Below are 15,915 nucleotides of genomic sequence, written 5' to 3' on the forward strand. Positions count from 1 at the left end.
ACATAACCAACTTTACCATATTGGCAAAATATTTATCATCGCAGCGATCAACTTAATCAGGATCTTGAGTTTCAGGTTCATAGGCTGAGAAACTCAACAAAATTTAGCAAAGTTCTGACTGGCGCACACATGAGTGACATCACAGTTCTCCACCTAGTCTAATGAAAAACAGAAAACCTGAATCTGCCCTCATAAAAACAGACTTAACTGTCAAAATCTGTCCCTTTTGCAGAGAACTGGCACCAGTGCTTGTAGCATTATTGTGTAGCACCACTAACGTGTGCCTGTGTCGATGTGTTTGTAATAGAGTAGAAGAGTTTTGTGTATTTTTAGTGTTTTTGACCTTTGATCAGTACAGAACAAACATGGCATCTTTCAGTAGAGGAACGAAGCGTCTCTTCTTCATAAAACTCTTCATCATTACCGTCCCAGTATGCTCTGGGTTTCCGGAAGGTCAGTATTTTCTTTTCTTTGTACTACCCTATTAAAGAAATTGTATTGACTTACATATTTCTGTCTGCTGAGCAGTTAACTTTTAAAACAACATGCAAACAATTTGTTAGCATAGCTATACTAATAGAAAAGTAGGTACAGGCTATTTTCCATACAAAATAATGGGATTAGCTTAGTCTTACATACTGAAAATTGTAGTTTTCCATAAGTACTGGCTAAGAGTGCCATTCAAAAAAGCCATCTGGTGGCCAATCCTGATATAAGAAAATGTTGGAAATCACTGAGAGACCTCACCGATACTTACAATCATCGGGAAAAAAAATAAATTAGGCTGGTATATTGTTTGTGCTCTTGTGCTGATGAGTATGATATAAAGTGATGATGTTGATGATGATGATGATGATAGCACCCTCTCAGCGAGGAGGGTGCGATATCACAGTTTCTTACAACACTGCCACCTAGAGGGCTAATCTAAACCATCACATCGCTGCCAGCTGTGTCCTGGTAAACTCATCAATAATCTGTGGATTCAATTACAAATAGTGTCGAAAAAAATGGTGACACAATGTCGAGTCACTCTTACTCAGCAAGTGATTGACGTCATTATTCTCTGTTATTTTGAAATAAAGCGGGAGTTTTTATGGAAAAACCCGAGGCCAACGTCTTCCTGCATCGCACTCGACGGGCTAATTTCCTGTTTGAGGAGTTAAAGGCCGGCAACCTCGAGCGGGAGTGTATAGAGGAGAAATGTTCCTACGAAGAGGCCAAGGAGATCTTTGCTTTGCCGCAGCAGCTGGAAAGTCCAAGCCAAGCTGTACAATTTATAACTGTCACATCTTTTCACTGACTTGTTTTCTTTTGACCCCTTTAGGAAGCATTTTGGAGGACCTACACAGGTAACTTATCCAATTAACATTAACAACAATATGTGATGGTCACCTGCGTTGATAAATTCTGGGATGCTTCCTGTTTGCAGCTGTGGATCAGTGCAAGTTATCTCCGTGTAAGAACGGAGCGACTTGCACTCGCCGATTTGAAACCTATGCCTGCAAATGTGCAAATGGTTTCCATGGACACAACTGTGACAAGGGTGTGTTGACATCTCTGGCACTGTCATCAAAGGAGAAAGAATAAAGAAATCGCTTTGTTGTGATAGCTCTGTGTCGGCCCCTTCGCAGTACGTCTGACCTCCAACGGTTGCCGCTACAGAAACGGGGGTTGCGAACATTTTTGCAGAGAGTTTCCAGATCGCTCTTACGTATGTTTCTGTGCTCCTGGATACAGACTGGACAAGGACAACAGCACCTGCCTCCCTCAAGGTAAATGAAGAAGATAGCAACAGAGCAGTGATTTTTGAAAAGTTATGCAAAAAGCAGAGAACATGAATCCATTATGTCAGTACTCTTCCAACACTGAACCAAACTGCAGCTTGTTTGTTCATCTTTCCGGCTCAGTTAAGGTTCCCTGTGGAAGGCTTCAGATCCTCTTCAGCCCCAGGGTCATTAATGGACTGATCTGCCCCAAAGGACACTGTCCCTGGCAGGTAAATTCTAAGCCAATGAACAGAATAAGAAAAACTTTGGAACTGAAGATGTCCAAGATGTACAGCATTGGAAGCAATGCTTTAATTCAACGTAGGGTTGATTGCCTGTAAATCTGTGTTGTTTCATCAAACTGACTCATCAGAAATAATATCCAACCTCTTTTATAAAAAAGTTGTGTTGAGGTGATAGAAATTGATCCACCAATAGATGACATGACCCTTATTGCTCAAGCTGCTGGAGTTGCATAAACCGTTGCTGGGAAATGGAATGTTTTTGTACAACCTCCTTTTCATTGCAATGATGATATTATCCCAGATAAGAAGAGGGGATTTCCGTCCAGATGTCTCACATGTGTGACTGAGACTGAGTTTAAACTTTGTCATGCTAACTTCCCATCCAGGCTATGCTAAGTGAAAATAACATCTATACCTGTGGTGCAATCATCCTGTCGGAGCAGTGGGTCTTGACTGCAGCTCACTGTGTTTGGAGAAAACCAGCTCATCTCTTCAACGTTACCGTAGGTAAGACACTAATGGTCTTCACCCATTCAATGGCTTATCAGATATTCCTCTTCATCATATGACCGTTCCTTTAAAATGTAACTTCAATGACAGCAGAACATCCTTTTCAAATGTTTCCTCTGAAGGTGAACATGATCGTGAAATATTTGAGAAGACTGAGCAGCATCGGCGAGTGATCAAAGTGTTGATCCACCCCGGCTATAACAAGACCAACTCCGACAAAGATCTAGCCATGCTGAAGCTTCATCGCCCAGTAAAACTGGGGCTTTACGTGGTTCCCATTTGCCTTCCTGCACAGAACAGCACAATCAGCCGAACGCTGGCGAACATCCGTCAATCCACGGTATCTGGTTGGGGCCGCCTGTCACGCTTTGGTCCCCCAGCAACGATCCTACAGAGGTTGACGCTACCAAGGGTCCCCCTGCAGGAGTGCCGCCTCCACACCAAGCTCAACATCACCAGGAACATGCTGTGTGCTGGGCTGAAGACTGGCGGAAGAGACGCCTGTGAAGGCGACAGTGGCGGCCCCCTGGTCACGTACTACAAGAAAACCTGGTTCCTGACAGGTGTGGTGAGCTGGGGCAAAGGGTGCGCAAATGAAAACCTGTACGGTGTTTACGTCAGAGTCACCAACTTCCTGGACTGGATTGGGAACATCATTGCCACCAATTAAAATTGTTTGAGATGGAAATTGTCAACCAAAACACTGAATTTAACAATTGTATTTGAAAAGTAGAGTAGAAACACAACTGTGTCATCTGCATAGAGGTGAAATGAGGACACATGTAGTTTAAATGGTCTTTAATATTAGCAGGCCAAGAAATGAAATGAAACCTTATCAGAACAGATTTCTGTTTCTTCTGTTTATTCAAGTCAATAATGTAACTCATCTTTTCTCACATTTAATAAATATTTTAATTTAAAAGTGATCTGATTTCTTTCAGACAAAAAGAGCATCTTGTGTAACACCATTCCTGTTCATATTTAAATTTGACTTAGAGTTAAATTTGGGTTTTTGAGCATAAATGCAGATGTTAGCCTCTGAGTAGCTGATATATAATTCACTTTAGCTTAAGAATCCAAATATTTAGCTACAAATTTCAGAAAAACAAATGTTTGCATGTAGGCCGCATGATTTCTACTCATGATCACGTGATCAGCAGAGTGGACAGTAAGAGACTTTGCACCATTGTGTCCACAAAGAAGAACAACGTGCAACCTTCTGATGAAACTATGTGGCTGAGAGTCTTCTTCACCCTCGTCTTCACCTTCACACATTGTCGGGCAGCATCAGGTGAGGACTGACGTGACACAGATGTAAATTCCAAGTTATTTTAGTTTATACCACAAAACCTGTGATTTGTTGGAGTTAAAAGAGCCACAGTGCTACCACACATATGACAGTAAGCTACTCCTTCTGGAGTTGTACAACCAAAACTGATTTTTTTAAAGAGAATAGCCCGAAGGTTTGTACTTCTGTCCACCCTTAAACATTCATTAGTTAAGTTTTCTATTTTTCACAAATGTGCACCAAAAAATGATTACTAAACTGCTGTTAGCATTAGCTAATACAAACATAAGAAATGGCGTTTGTAAACAGACCTTTGTTTAAAAAATAAATTGCCTTAAATTAGTTTTCGCTCCGGTTGAAGGGTCCAAGAGGAGGATTTGGGACTGATGTAACAGGACAAGATGGAACCTCAAAGTTCTGTTGATTTAGAATTGGCACTACAACTAGTTAGTCTGTTCCAGATATGGATGCTGAATCTCTGCCGAACCCTGAATCTCTGGTGAACTCATTTTTGGTTTTGTAGTGTTTCTGGATGCAGATAAAGCTCATGATGTCCTGGTTCGAACTCGGAGGTATAACAGCGGCTGGCTGGAGGAGCTCCAGAAGGGTGACCTGAAGCGAGAGTGCCTGGAAGAAATCTGCTCCTATGAGGAAGCTCGAGAGGTGTTTGAGCACACTAAAATCACGGTAGACCCCCCCACTTTTCTTATCATTGACAGTAAAATAAAATATACACTCTAAATGATACCTCTGTATTTCCTCAGGATGAATTCTGGAAAATCTACAATCGTGAGTAGCCAAACATTTGGCTCTGGAATTTTTTTTGATAAAAATCAACCAAATATTTTGCTGCTAAGTTATGCAAGACACAAATGTAGGTTGCATAGCTCAAACTTTAACAAATTATATACTTTTCAAGAGGTATCTACCTGAATCTGATGATTATTATGTTCATCATTTTTTAGGACCAAATAGCTGCAAATCCAACCCTTGTCTTAACGGGGGGAGCTGCTCTGCTGAGGGTTCGTCCTACACCTGCTTCTGCCTACCAGAGTTTAGCGGGGTCGACTGTGAACTGGGTGAGTACATCTGAGAAATGCTGCTAAAAGAAGTTAACTCTACAGAACATAATAACAGCCTTTGATGGCACACTCAGAATGGTGTGGAAGATATCCACTTCATTCATATTTATACTGTTCGTGCACCATCATAGAAGGTAGATACAATAGAGCTCACTGGCAGTTTTACTGAAGAGGCTGACGCTGCACTCACAACCCCTTTCTTCCTCTATTGGCCATGAACTGTTAGGTTTGGGTTTTTCCAGGACCTGAAAACAGGCAAAAAGCAGGCAGTTTTACCATCCAGAAACAACAACTCTCCGACCCTGGCAGGCAGGCGCTCCATCCTTAAAAAAGTTGCCTTAGGTAGATTGCCGACTGGAGCGTCTTCCTGCAGCACCAGCTGTAGCAAATTATCAGCTCCTCCACGCCCCCCTGTAAGAAACAAGCAGCACACAACCCGGAACCCTGGACCCCAACATGAACAACGGGATACAAATAATAGTTCACAGACAGTTGAGGTCTTTCCACCATTTTTCAAATGTTCTTGGTTCCCTGATGGAAGCTTGCGACACAGTTGGTATGACCTCAGTCTGTGTTTCAATTATGTTGTTGTTGCTCAGAATATCAGACTGCTCCGGACACGTGTCTGCTGGAGAACGGAGGCTGTGAACATTTCTGTCATGAAAATAGTGCAGGACGAAGAGGAAACTGTTCGTGCGCAGATGGGTATGACCTGGATGTTGATGGCTTGAGCTGCAAAGCAAAAGGTGGGAGAGTAATTTTACCAATTCTTACACTATATATGTAAAAGTTGTAAGATAAATATCTGTATTCAAACGTGAAACAGACTTTCTGGACTCCTCTGTTGTGGTAAACTTGTGGAAAACCAAATTGTAAGACAATGGTCTTAATTGAAACGGAAACGGAATACTGGGTGAAGGCGGTCCTCTGCCAACTGGATTGTGGCACTCCTAGGATCAGATTGTCAGAACAACCGATCCTCCAACAGGTGGACACCAATAAAGTACACTGTAAGGAACTATTAAGTTTCTTTCTTTCTTGTTTTCAGAGTCAGTGGCATGTGGCATGGTCTTGTCCACGCAGTTTGAGCACAATCAGCTTAACCCTCGTGCTCGAATTGTTGGGGGAAATGAGTGTCCCAAAGGTGAATGTCCCTGGCAGGTAAACAGAGTCCAGTCCTGTCATCAGATCCCGTGGTTTCTGGAACAGACCCCTCTGACAATACAGTTATTTGTTTGTAGGTTTTGCTGGTGTATAAAGGTAAAGGTTTTTGTGGAGGAGTGATCTATAAACCCACCTGGATCCTGACAGCCTCTCACTGTATGGCGGACATTGATGTTCAATTCTTGAAGGTGGTCGCAGGTATACATTTCAGATCCTGAGCCACAGATACTTGACAGACCCTCCTTCCGTTGTGGTCAAAAAAATCTGCATGCAAAACATTTACCCTTTCGAAGAAACATCATAAATCACCTTTTGCATCTTTTACTGTTTGTCAGGGGAACACAACACGGAGGTGGACGAGGGCACAGAACAGATCATCCAGGTCTCTGAGATCATCATGCACGAAAAGTACGTGCCGAGGACTGCTGACAACGACATTGCCCTTCTCCACCTGGCTGTGCCCATCACCTACACAACGTACGCCATCCCAGTCTGCCTGCCTACGCGTCCTCTGGCAGAACGTGAGCTGTGGGCGGTCAGCCTACACACAGTGAGCGGCTGGGGCAGGAGGAGTGAAAACGGGCCCACCTCGCACCTCCTGCGGCAGCTGAAAGTCCCAAGGATTCGGACACAGCAGTGTATAGAGGAGAGCGGTGTGGTCCTCACCCAAAACATGTTTTGTGCTGGGTACATCGAGGGCAGACAGGACTCGTGTAAAGGTGACAGTGGTGGACCCTTGGTGACAAAGTACAAGAAGACCGTCTTCTTGCTGGGGATTGTCAGCTGGGGTAAGGGCTGTGCCCAACCAGGAAACTACGGCATCTACACCCGAGTGGCCAACTACCTGGAGTGGATACACAACAGGACGGCAACTGTCAACCAGCCAACAAATAACACGGAAAATTTCACAACCTGAGGACCCAAGAGCACAGCAAATTAATGTAAATGTCCTTTTCTTGGAAAAGAAAAATCTTTGACACCCTTCCACTAGACTACACTTCCACCTGGGTAAAACTAGCAACTATGATAATTATTTTTGTGTCAACTCATAATTGAATAAAAGTTTGAGAAAAAAGTTTACTGTCTACATTTTTGACAATTTACGCACTCAAATGTTACATGCAGATTAAGCATTATTAAAAAGGTAAGACTAAGTATCTAAGCAGAGGCCCTAAATCTATATATTGATCATTGATTCATAATTTGCAAAGATGTCAAATACTGAATGAAAGCATAAATATGAACTTTTTGGTAGATAACAATGGTTTTCAAGAGTGGAACTCTATGACAATTCACCATAGCCAGTGTACTGCTGACACTTGATCACAGAGCTGAGGGAAATTCTGCAGGTAGCGTTTGAACACTTTAGAGCTGATAGCACTGCTTCGATCGCTTGGGCAACAGCAGATAATCGATTAGCTCAGAGTACATATAGGCCTGGCTAAAACCTGGCTCTCTGGTGGGTGGGCAGGGCCTAAAAATACATTCTTTCTTTTAAGAAGTGTCCTTTATTGGAGAATTTAGCTGAGAAGCAACATGTTGATTAGGATTTGCTGCACTGTTTGGATTCTCTTTTCCGCCACTGCTGCCGCTGCAGGTATGTTTATTTGCTTTAAACATTTTTATCATAAAGTCTTTTAGCTTCAGCTAAGATATACCCAGGCACACAAAAACTCATTGCTTATTTCAGTGTTTGTGGAAAGAGACGATGCTAGCACAGTTCTGCAGAGACGGCGGCGGGCAAACAGCGGCTTCCTGGAGGAGATGCAACAAGGAAACCTGAAGAGAGAATGCATCGAGGAGATCTGCAACTACGAAGAGGCTCGAGAAGTATTCGAGGACGATGCCCAGACGGTGAATTGGCACTAAAATTAGTATTAGTATAAGTATTAGTTTAGTAAATTTTTAATTTCTACAATTCTTTCAATGCATCAGCTTCGTGGGCCATTCTTAAACAAGTAAAATAAGGTGACACAATCTCTTTGTGATTAGCATCATAGCTATGTCCTAACATTTCTTTATTTGCTTGTAGAGAAAGTTCTGGGAGACATATAACCGTGAGTAATATCATTTATATTCATATGTATCCATGATTTGGATTCATCTTAAAACAATTTTTGTTTATTAAACTATAAATGAACAGTAATCATGCTGATTTTATGCTGATTTTCATCCTGAGTGCTGTGTCGCATTATTGTTTTTGAACATCCTGAAAAATAAAGAGCAAAAGTGCATATTTGTCTTTTTTCAGGTACTTTGTACCTCAGGCTAAGTTCCTATTTGCTTGGATATTGATTTATTAGAATCAGTTTTCTTTTTAGGCAAACATTATTGATCCTTATTTAAAGCAAAAAAATAATAAAATCATCCATTTCTGTCTGAAACAACTGATCCTGAATTCTTAATGATATGAGGAAATAAATGATGAATGATTTTTTGCTCAGGTCATGACCCCTGCTCAGTGATGCCATGTCAGAACAACGGTGTCTGCGTCTCCATGGGAAACACCTACCAATGTCACTGTCCTGAGGGGTTCGGAGGTCAACGCTGTGAGACAAGTAAGACAAACACTGAATCAGCTTTCATGTTTCACTGACAAAATCACCCAAACAAGAACATATTTGGATTTTATTTTACAAATGTGTGCTGGACTGTCTCTCCCCCTTTGTTTTCCTCAGAGGCAGAAGAATTCCTAAAATGTCTTTACCAAAATGGACAATGTCAACATTTCTGCGACGGCTCCGGAGCAAGCCGCAAATGTTTCTGTGCCCACGGATACACGCTGGCATCAGACGGACGACAGTGTATCGCCGAGGGTACAACTATGATAGTTACTCATTTTAACCACTGATGCACCTTTAGATTTGCATTTTTAGATATCAAAATATGATAATTGGTGATCAAACAAGGGGCGATTCAGTGTGCAGCTAAATGTGTTTCACTTGTTTAAAATCTCTCAGTTGACTTCTGACAGTTGCATCCTTTGTTGTAGTGGAGTTTCCCTGTGGTCAGCTGCCCCCACCTGAAACAGGACCAGACCAGACTGTAGTGGGTCAGACCAGGATGGTCGGGGCAAACCACTGTCCTAAAGGAGAGTGTCCGTGGCAGGTGAGCACCGGAGTTTACAGTCACCGATGGAGAATAAAACTGTTGATCGCAGTCTATCTGCTGCTTAGGTCCTGGTGCAGTTACACGGACAGAGTCACTGTGGCGGGGTGCTAATCAGGCCTGACTGGGTCATAACCGCTGCCCACTGTGTTACTGGGAAACAACCCCAACACCTATCAGTGGTAGCAGGTAATCGAAGTCTTGAGTTAGAATTTTTATTTTTCCACTAAAATTTCGACCAATGTTCTGTGATTTGGTTCTGTAAAGTTGTAAAAAAGCTTTATTCTGTTACCAGGGGAACATAACTTGGACAATGATGATGGAACAGAACAGAAAATCCCTGTTGCTAGGGTATTTGCACACGAAGGCTACGTCTCAGAGACGGGTGACAAAGATATCGCCTTGCTCCATCTGAATGCATCAGTTACCCTGAACCGTGGCGTCATCCCCGTATGCCTCCCAACCAAAGACCTGGCCGAGCGGGAACTGCTGATGACTCGCTATCACACCGTATCCGGGTGGGGCAAGAGGACCAATGGAGGCAACGAGGATCACGGCGTGGTTAACACCGTGCCTGTGTCGCCATTCCTCCGCAAATTTTCTGTCCCCATTATCCCCAACCCTCAGTGCTCCCACAGAAGCCAGTTCAACTTCACTGACAACATGTTGTGCGCCGGGTATCTGGAGGGGAACCAGCAGAGTTGCCGTGGAGATGATGGGAGCCCACTGGTCACTCTGTATGGCTCCACTCACTTCCTGATAGGAGTGGTGGGATGGGGACGGGGATGTCCAAACCCAGGATATTACGGGGTTTACACCAACATGGGCAATTTTGTGGATTGGGCGAATGGCATCATGATGGCAGCCAATAAAAAATCAACATAGATAGCTGTAGCGGTGACTTCTATGAAGCTAGAACAGAATATTTTTGAAGCAGACAGAAATTCAGGAACATTGAAACTAAAAGTTTTATCTCAAATGAGTCAATAAATGTGATTTTTTTGAAAAATTAAGATGATGACTTTTTTTTGTGAAGTTCCGTTCATAAAAGTGTTTTTCATTCTCAAACTAATTAAATTAAAATGCAGAATTGAATACAATTAGAATATTATTTAGGATATAAATTAATTTCTTTTTAAAACACCAACTTTGCTGTGTTAAGCTGACTGTGAATCAAACAGTTAAAGAATTTCAGCTCTGAAATTTACCGTCAGTCATGAAGTCGCGACAGTTACGTAAACCAACATCTTTTTTTTCCATTTTGAACTCAGAATTCCTTCTTCTCTCTTGTATCAACATGTGCAAGGAACATGAACATATAACACTGAACATCTGGGCCCGTGGAAGAGAGTAATGGGGAAAAGTAAAAGGGAGCCAACTGTGGCTACACGTCCAAAGTACATGCCAAGAGTTTAAAACAAGACTAGTGTGTCTGTCTCAGTTGTTGTTTCGTATCAAACTGTTTTAGATGGATGTAATTATTATAAGCAATTATGACATTCATGCGTAATTCTTTTTCATTTTAAGTTTAAGAACAGAACAAGAACATGTGTGGTTTCCATCTGGCATGTTAACATAGCGATAGCAGCATTGGCTAATAGAGAATGTCACCCTCATCTGGAAGAGGAGTTTGTTCAGAATGCGCTACATAGCATAAGTCAATTGATTCAACTAACGTTAACTTTTAGAGTCCTGTAGCATCAGTTCATTTACCCGCAGAAGCTGAGCATCCATTCACTTGGGATGAACCGCACAGAACGTGCTTTGATACTCGATGGTCATTGGATAAATGCTTTGATTTTGTCCCTCGGTGTTCTTGGGGATGAGTGGAGCAGTGGGCCAGCCTCGGATGGCCTGGAAGCTGGGCTAACGCATGATGATTGGAGGATCAGTTGAAAGGCTGAATCCCTTCTTGATTGACAGCTATTTTGACATAGACACTGGCAAGTCATCATTAGGAGCTCAGTCCCATCATGGATTTTGCGAGTAAAGTCAAAAGAAAGACAGGAAGTCTGGTGAAATTGTTAATTTCTGACCCTATAAATAAAACACAGTGGTCATATTTTCTTGCTTCAGTTTAACATCATTTCAAAAATTTCCCTGTTGGAGTTTAACATTGTTTCTTTAGTTTGTCCAATTATTTTAGCTATTGGCCAAGACTCCCAACTGCCCCTGTTTGAAAGACAACCAGCTGCCACTGGCACCAATGTTCCTGGTACTCAAAAGAAAGATACAAGAACCAGGTTTTGTACTCACTGCTGATACTGGTGAACATGCTGATGGTGGAATTGTAGCTCATGCACGCTGTACAGAATGTGCATGTTGACAGAAGCATAGTTACAACTGAAACACCCCATAATTCCCAGACCTTGAATGGTGCATCTAACACTGGATCACACAGCAGTTGAAATGAAAACCAGATGTTTTCCTTGTAGCTTTTCTCAAAACCTTCATCAGGGAGAACCCCACGACCCAGCGTAAACCCAGTGTGACCTGGACTCTGCTTGACCCCTGATGCTGTGCTGTAGTATCTGGTACCAAAACATTAGCGTCAGTGTCCTGTCAGTTTTGAGGGGTGGCCAAAAGAAGCCCCCAGAAGAGCTACATTTTCTCCTCTGATAGCCATCCCTCACAGTTGTTCCTTCTCCAACTCACTCAAATCCTTACACCTGTCCACTTTTGCTGCTTCTACCACCTCAACTTTTAAGACAAAATGACTGAAATAAGACTTTGTAACTAATCTGTTTTCAAATTATCACATAAAACTGAATAAATAAGCTGTAAAAACTGTTGATCTTCACATTTGTCCTCAACTCTCTGAACCAAAACAAAATTAATGATACAAATACTTCATCCTGTTGGTATTTTCTTTCCAGCAATGCACTCTGGGATGTCAGAAGATAAGCCACGCCCCTTACGATCAGTGCGCAGACAGCCTCCCCCCACCTCTCTCTCTCTGACCAGTCGTTGCCCTCTCCACCCCTCCTCTCTCCATCCCACACAGTCAGGATCCAACAGTTCCATTCAGCACACTAAGGTCCACTTCCAGCGGATCGAACCATCCACGAGGGACCATGTTTTGGTTACATCGACTGTCCCTGGGCTTCCTGCTCATCAACCTGGCCACCGCTCACATAGGTACGTTGGCTAAAATTCTTAAGTTTTTGAGGTGGAGATGGAGTGTAAAGCAAAGGAGGAAATGTAGGTTGAAAGTGTTCTGAGTGGTTTGTGAATGATTGATGGTCAGCAGGTAACACTTGATCCGCCCCCATATTTTTGTTTACCATCAGGATTTTTATTGACACCTAAAAATCTTACATTTGACCACAGGCTAATGTGAATGAAAGCCCAATTGCGGCTTGTGAATTCTTGTTTTTTCTCCCAATTTTGAAGAAACGTGATATTTACTAAAATAAACCTCTTTAATCATCACACTGCTGAAAATGCTGCTAGCAGTATGGCTAATTATAGCATGTACTTACCCCTGAGATCTAAGGGTTACAGTAAAGTGAAAAGGGTAAGTGTTCAAATTTACATTTATTTTAAAGTATTGAGTATTCACAGGCCTGAATTCAATCAAATTACAGCCACTTCATTTTGGTCTATAAACCAAGTGTGAATAACAGTATTTTAGTTATTTTATTTTAGTTGTTATCTTAAATTCTAATGGACAGTAGTCAATTACTTAAACTTTAATTTAGTTTTACTAAAAATTAATCAAGTATTTGTAGTGTGTAATCCAACCGGAGAAGCTAGGTGGCTAAAGCTAACCAAATGTTTGCTGTGACTGAAAAAAATGATGTTTCTGTTGTTCTTCATAGCCTTTCTGGACAAAACGGGGGCCAGTCAGTTGCTGAGCCGGCAACGGCGAGCTAACAGCCTTTTCGAAGAGTTGAAACAAGGCAATATGGAGAGAGAGTGCAACGAGGAGCAGTGCAGCAAGGAGGAGGCGCGGGAGATTTTCGAAGACGACGATAAAACCGTACAGACAAACCTACATCGACACGCCACTATCAAACAAATCCATCATCAGAACTCTAAAAGAAGCAACATTAATACTGCACACTAGGTTGCTAACTCAGGTTAGCTGTCTGCAACATATACTGTATGTTGAAATCCATGGCAACCTTATAATATAATGTTCATGACTCAGACAAAATGTGTAACAATTAAAACATCCAAATTCAGCTGTTAAAAAAATGCATTTTCAGATTTTCAGATTTTAAAGGTTTAAAACTTTTTAATTCTGTTTTTACAGAATGAATTTTGGGCCATATATTATGGTAGGTTATTTCAGGCTGTTTTGTCAAAACAACTGAAATCTAAAAATGGCTGCAAACACGTTCCATCAAAACGTCATTTTTTAATTTTTATTTTTTAGATGGTGATGCATGTAAATCTACGCCCTGTGTAAATAAAGGGCGTTGCAAAGACGGAATTGGCAGCTACACGTGCTTCTGCCTCTCTGGCTACCAAGGCTTCAACTGTGAAATCGGTAAACAATGTGGAAAATGTAGACAAATGCTGTTTTTGGTCTTTTTTTAAAGGTGATTTCAAAAAGCCGTTCCAATCAGTTTTGATAGCAGCCAGTACTGTGACCAGTCTAAACAACCACTGTTGTCTTCTGTGTATCTGCAGTTATTCCACAGCTCTGCGAGAATGAAAACGGTGGATGTGAACACTTTTGTAAAGTGGTTCGGGGTAACGTTCAATGCTCTTGTGCTGACGGATACGAACTGGCACCGGACGATAAATCCTGCCAATCCAACGGTGAGAGGAAAAAGCTGAGACAACGTGACTGGCCCAAAAGAAAAATCAAAGAGAATCCTTCAAACCTGATGTAAACTCTTGCAGAGACTTTCAGGTGCGGTGGAATAATCACTGAAAACGTCAGAACTATTTTACGGTACCGGCCGAATACCAACACCAACGGTACGAAGTCGGACAACAGCAGCTCCACCAACTCCACTGAACAGGAGGATGAAGAGTTCAGCAGTGGCACCAGCCAGAGGAAGGCTCACGATGCCTCAGACCACGAAATGTCGACGATGACCCGTATTGTCAATGGCGAGGACTGTCCACCTGGAGAGTGTCCATGGCAGGTAACCATCCCTTAGATTACCTCCAAACATTGTTTGTGTCTTTTTTCCAGTACAATTTGCAGCCGTGACATTTGATTATACTGTCCCATCTGGACCTCACAGGCCGTCCTCCTGAATGAGGAACACCGTTGGTTCTGTGGGGGAACTATCCTCAACGAATACATTATCCTGACTGCCGCCCACTGCATGAATGAGACACGCTACTTCTACATCAGACTGGGTAAAGATATTCTAGCTTGGACACACATACACACACACACACACAGCTCGCAACCCTATATTTTCTGTATATTTCTGAATCCCGCCATTGACAATGTTTTCCCAGGTGAGTCTGACATGCTGGAGAACGAGGGCACTGAAGCTATGCATGAAGTGGAAACTATATTGGCCCACTACAATTACAAACGAAACACCTACCACAACGACATCGCGCTCATCAAACTGACCAAGCCCATCAAGTACTCAAGGTTCATCCTGCCAGCCTGCATACCAGAGCAGGAGTTTGCTGAATCGGTGAATCCATCAAACATCGTCACAGTTCACAAATGACAAGTTTAATCTCAGCTTTCAGACAGCACATCTTAGCTCACACCAGCTGCATTTCTAAATGTAAAGTGTTCTCTCACAGGTTCTGATGCAGCAATCCGACGGCATGATCAGCGGCTTCGGTCGCCTTGGTGGAAACAGGCAAACATCCCCCATCCTGAAGCGCCTTACTATTCCTTTTGTGGAACGGCGAACCTGCATGGAATCCACTACCCTGCGCATCTCTGCCCGTATGTTCTGCGCCGGCTACGATGAGATAGCAAAGGACGCCTGTCAGGGGGACAGCGGAGGGCCGCATGTGACGCGCTACCGCAGCACTTACTTTATCACCGGAATTGTGAGCTGGGGCGAGGGCTGTGCGCAAAAGGGCAAATACGGTGTCTACACACAGGTGTCCAAGTACATCCGTTGGATCCGCGACGGCATTAACACGCTGATTCCCAAAGGACAGAGCACCAGACTGAAGAGGCACTACGGCCCCATCAGACGCATCGTTGGCTAGGTATAAAAAAGATCAACCAAACAGTCCACTTAAGGTTTAAATTCAAAATCAGCCACAGAAACCATAGAAGATTACAATTCAACTCATGCTGCTCAGCTAGTGAGTTCCTCAGAGTCCTATTCCGGGTCCTCCAATTCTTGATAAGGGCGATCAGAAAATGCAGGCGCGTTATCAGACGACGCCAATCGTTTCATTGTAAAACATCAACATCTGTGATGTAAAAGAACTTGATTTGCTCTCTTCTCTGGATTAAACCCGTGTAACCCAAGTGATGAGTTGTTTTCATGTATTTTTGATCAAGAATTGGCATTTTGTGCGAATCAGAAAAACAACTGTTGATGTATATATTTTTGTGTGCATAAAATAAAATGATTATCTATCCTCTTTTATCCTTTATTCTCCTCCGAATAAACAGTAGTGGTGACTTTTGTCTTGTTTTTAAAAAATGCTTCCGGGTCAGAGTTATTCTGGGATGGTGGCTGCAGACACATTCGGAGCCTTCAGTGGTCTCGTTCTTTGTTGTTTTAGTGACTCGATACCTCTGTACCTTTGTCCATGTTTGTCTCGAATAAAGAAACTAAATATTTGTGTTTCAGAGGTCG

General features: G+C 42.5%; 2 protein-coding genes across 2 annotated transcripts; both read left to right on the forward strand.

Annotated features, from left to right (window-relative positions):
* Nucleotides 1–83: 83 nt before the first annotated feature.
* Nucleotides 84–15,694, forward strand: f10 (coagulation factor X). The gene is made up of 32 exons (XM_057028744.1): nucleotides 84–453; nucleotides 1,083–1,253; nucleotides 1,329–1,349; nucleotides 1,430–1,543; nucleotides 1,632–1,772; nucleotides 1,908–1,996; nucleotides 2,398–2,518; nucleotides 2,644–3,190; nucleotides 3,610–3,812; nucleotides 4,333–4,496; nucleotides 4,574–4,598; nucleotides 4,775–4,888; nucleotides 5,491–5,637; nucleotides 5,940–6,052; nucleotides 6,133–6,253; nucleotides 6,391–6,969; nucleotides 7,746–7,909; nucleotides 8,088–8,112; nucleotides 8,500–8,613; nucleotides 8,734–8,871; nucleotides 9,048–9,163; nucleotides 9,232–9,352; nucleotides 9,459–9,931; nucleotides 12,124–12,301; nucleotides 12,985–13,145; nucleotides 13,422–13,446; nucleotides 13,545–13,658; nucleotides 13,802–13,933; nucleotides 14,018–14,265; nucleotides 14,368–14,485; nucleotides 14,591–14,778; nucleotides 14,894–15,694. Exons 1-32 carry the CDS (start codon nucleotides 162–164, stop codon nucleotides 15,311–15,313), a joined length of 5,697 nt encoding a protein of 1,898 aa, XP_056884724.1. The 5' UTR covers nucleotides 84–161; the 3' UTR covers nucleotides 15,314–15,694.
* Nucleotides 7,374–11,955, forward strand: f7i (coagulation factor VIIi). The gene is made up of 8 exons (XM_057027961.1): nucleotides 7,374–7,652; nucleotides 7,746–7,909; nucleotides 8,088–8,112; nucleotides 8,500–8,613; nucleotides 8,734–8,871; nucleotides 9,048–9,163; nucleotides 9,232–9,352; nucleotides 9,459–11,955. The coding sequence occupies exons 1-8, from the start codon at nucleotides 7,592–7,594 to the stop codon at nucleotides 10,046–10,048; spliced, it is 1,329 nt and encodes a 442-aa protein (XP_056883941.1). The 5' UTR covers nucleotides 7,374–7,591; the 3' UTR covers nucleotides 10,049–11,955.
* Nucleotides 15,695–15,915: the final 221 nt, after the last annotated feature.

Source organism: Takifugu flavidus, chromosome 3 (assembly GCF_003711565.1).
Source record: "Takifugu flavidus isolate HTHZ2018 chromosome 3, ASM371156v2, whole genome shotgun sequence".
NCBI lineage: Eukaryota > Metazoa > Chordata > Actinopteri > Tetraodontiformes > Tetraodontidae > Takifugu > Takifugu flavidus.

Bases quoted from the DNA above. Each gene is read 5' to 3' on its own strand.
- f10 (XM_057028744.1), top strand. From the start codon at position 162: ATGAAAAACAGAAAACCTGAATCTGCCCTCATAAAAACAGACTTAACT. The intron at 1,544-1,631 runs GTGTGTTGACAT...GCCCCTTCGCAG, and splicing joins TGGACACAACTGTGACAAGG to TACGTCTGACCTCCAACGGT. The intron at 2,519-2,643 runs GTAAGACACTAA...TTTCCTCTGAAG, and splicing joins TCTCTTCAACGTTACCGTAG to GTGAACATGATCGTGAAATA.
- f7i (XM_057027961.1), top strand. From the start codon at position 7,592: ATGTTGATTAGGATTTGCTGCACTGTTTGGATTCTCTTTTCCGCCACT. The intron at 7,653-7,745 runs GTATGTTTATTT...TGCTTATTTCAG, and splicing joins CGCCACTGCTGCCGCTGCAG to TGTTTGTGGAAAGAGACGAT. The intron at 9,353-9,458 runs GTAATCGAAGTC...TTCTGTTACCAG, and splicing joins ACACCTATCAGTGGTAGCAG to GGGAACATAACTTGGACAAT.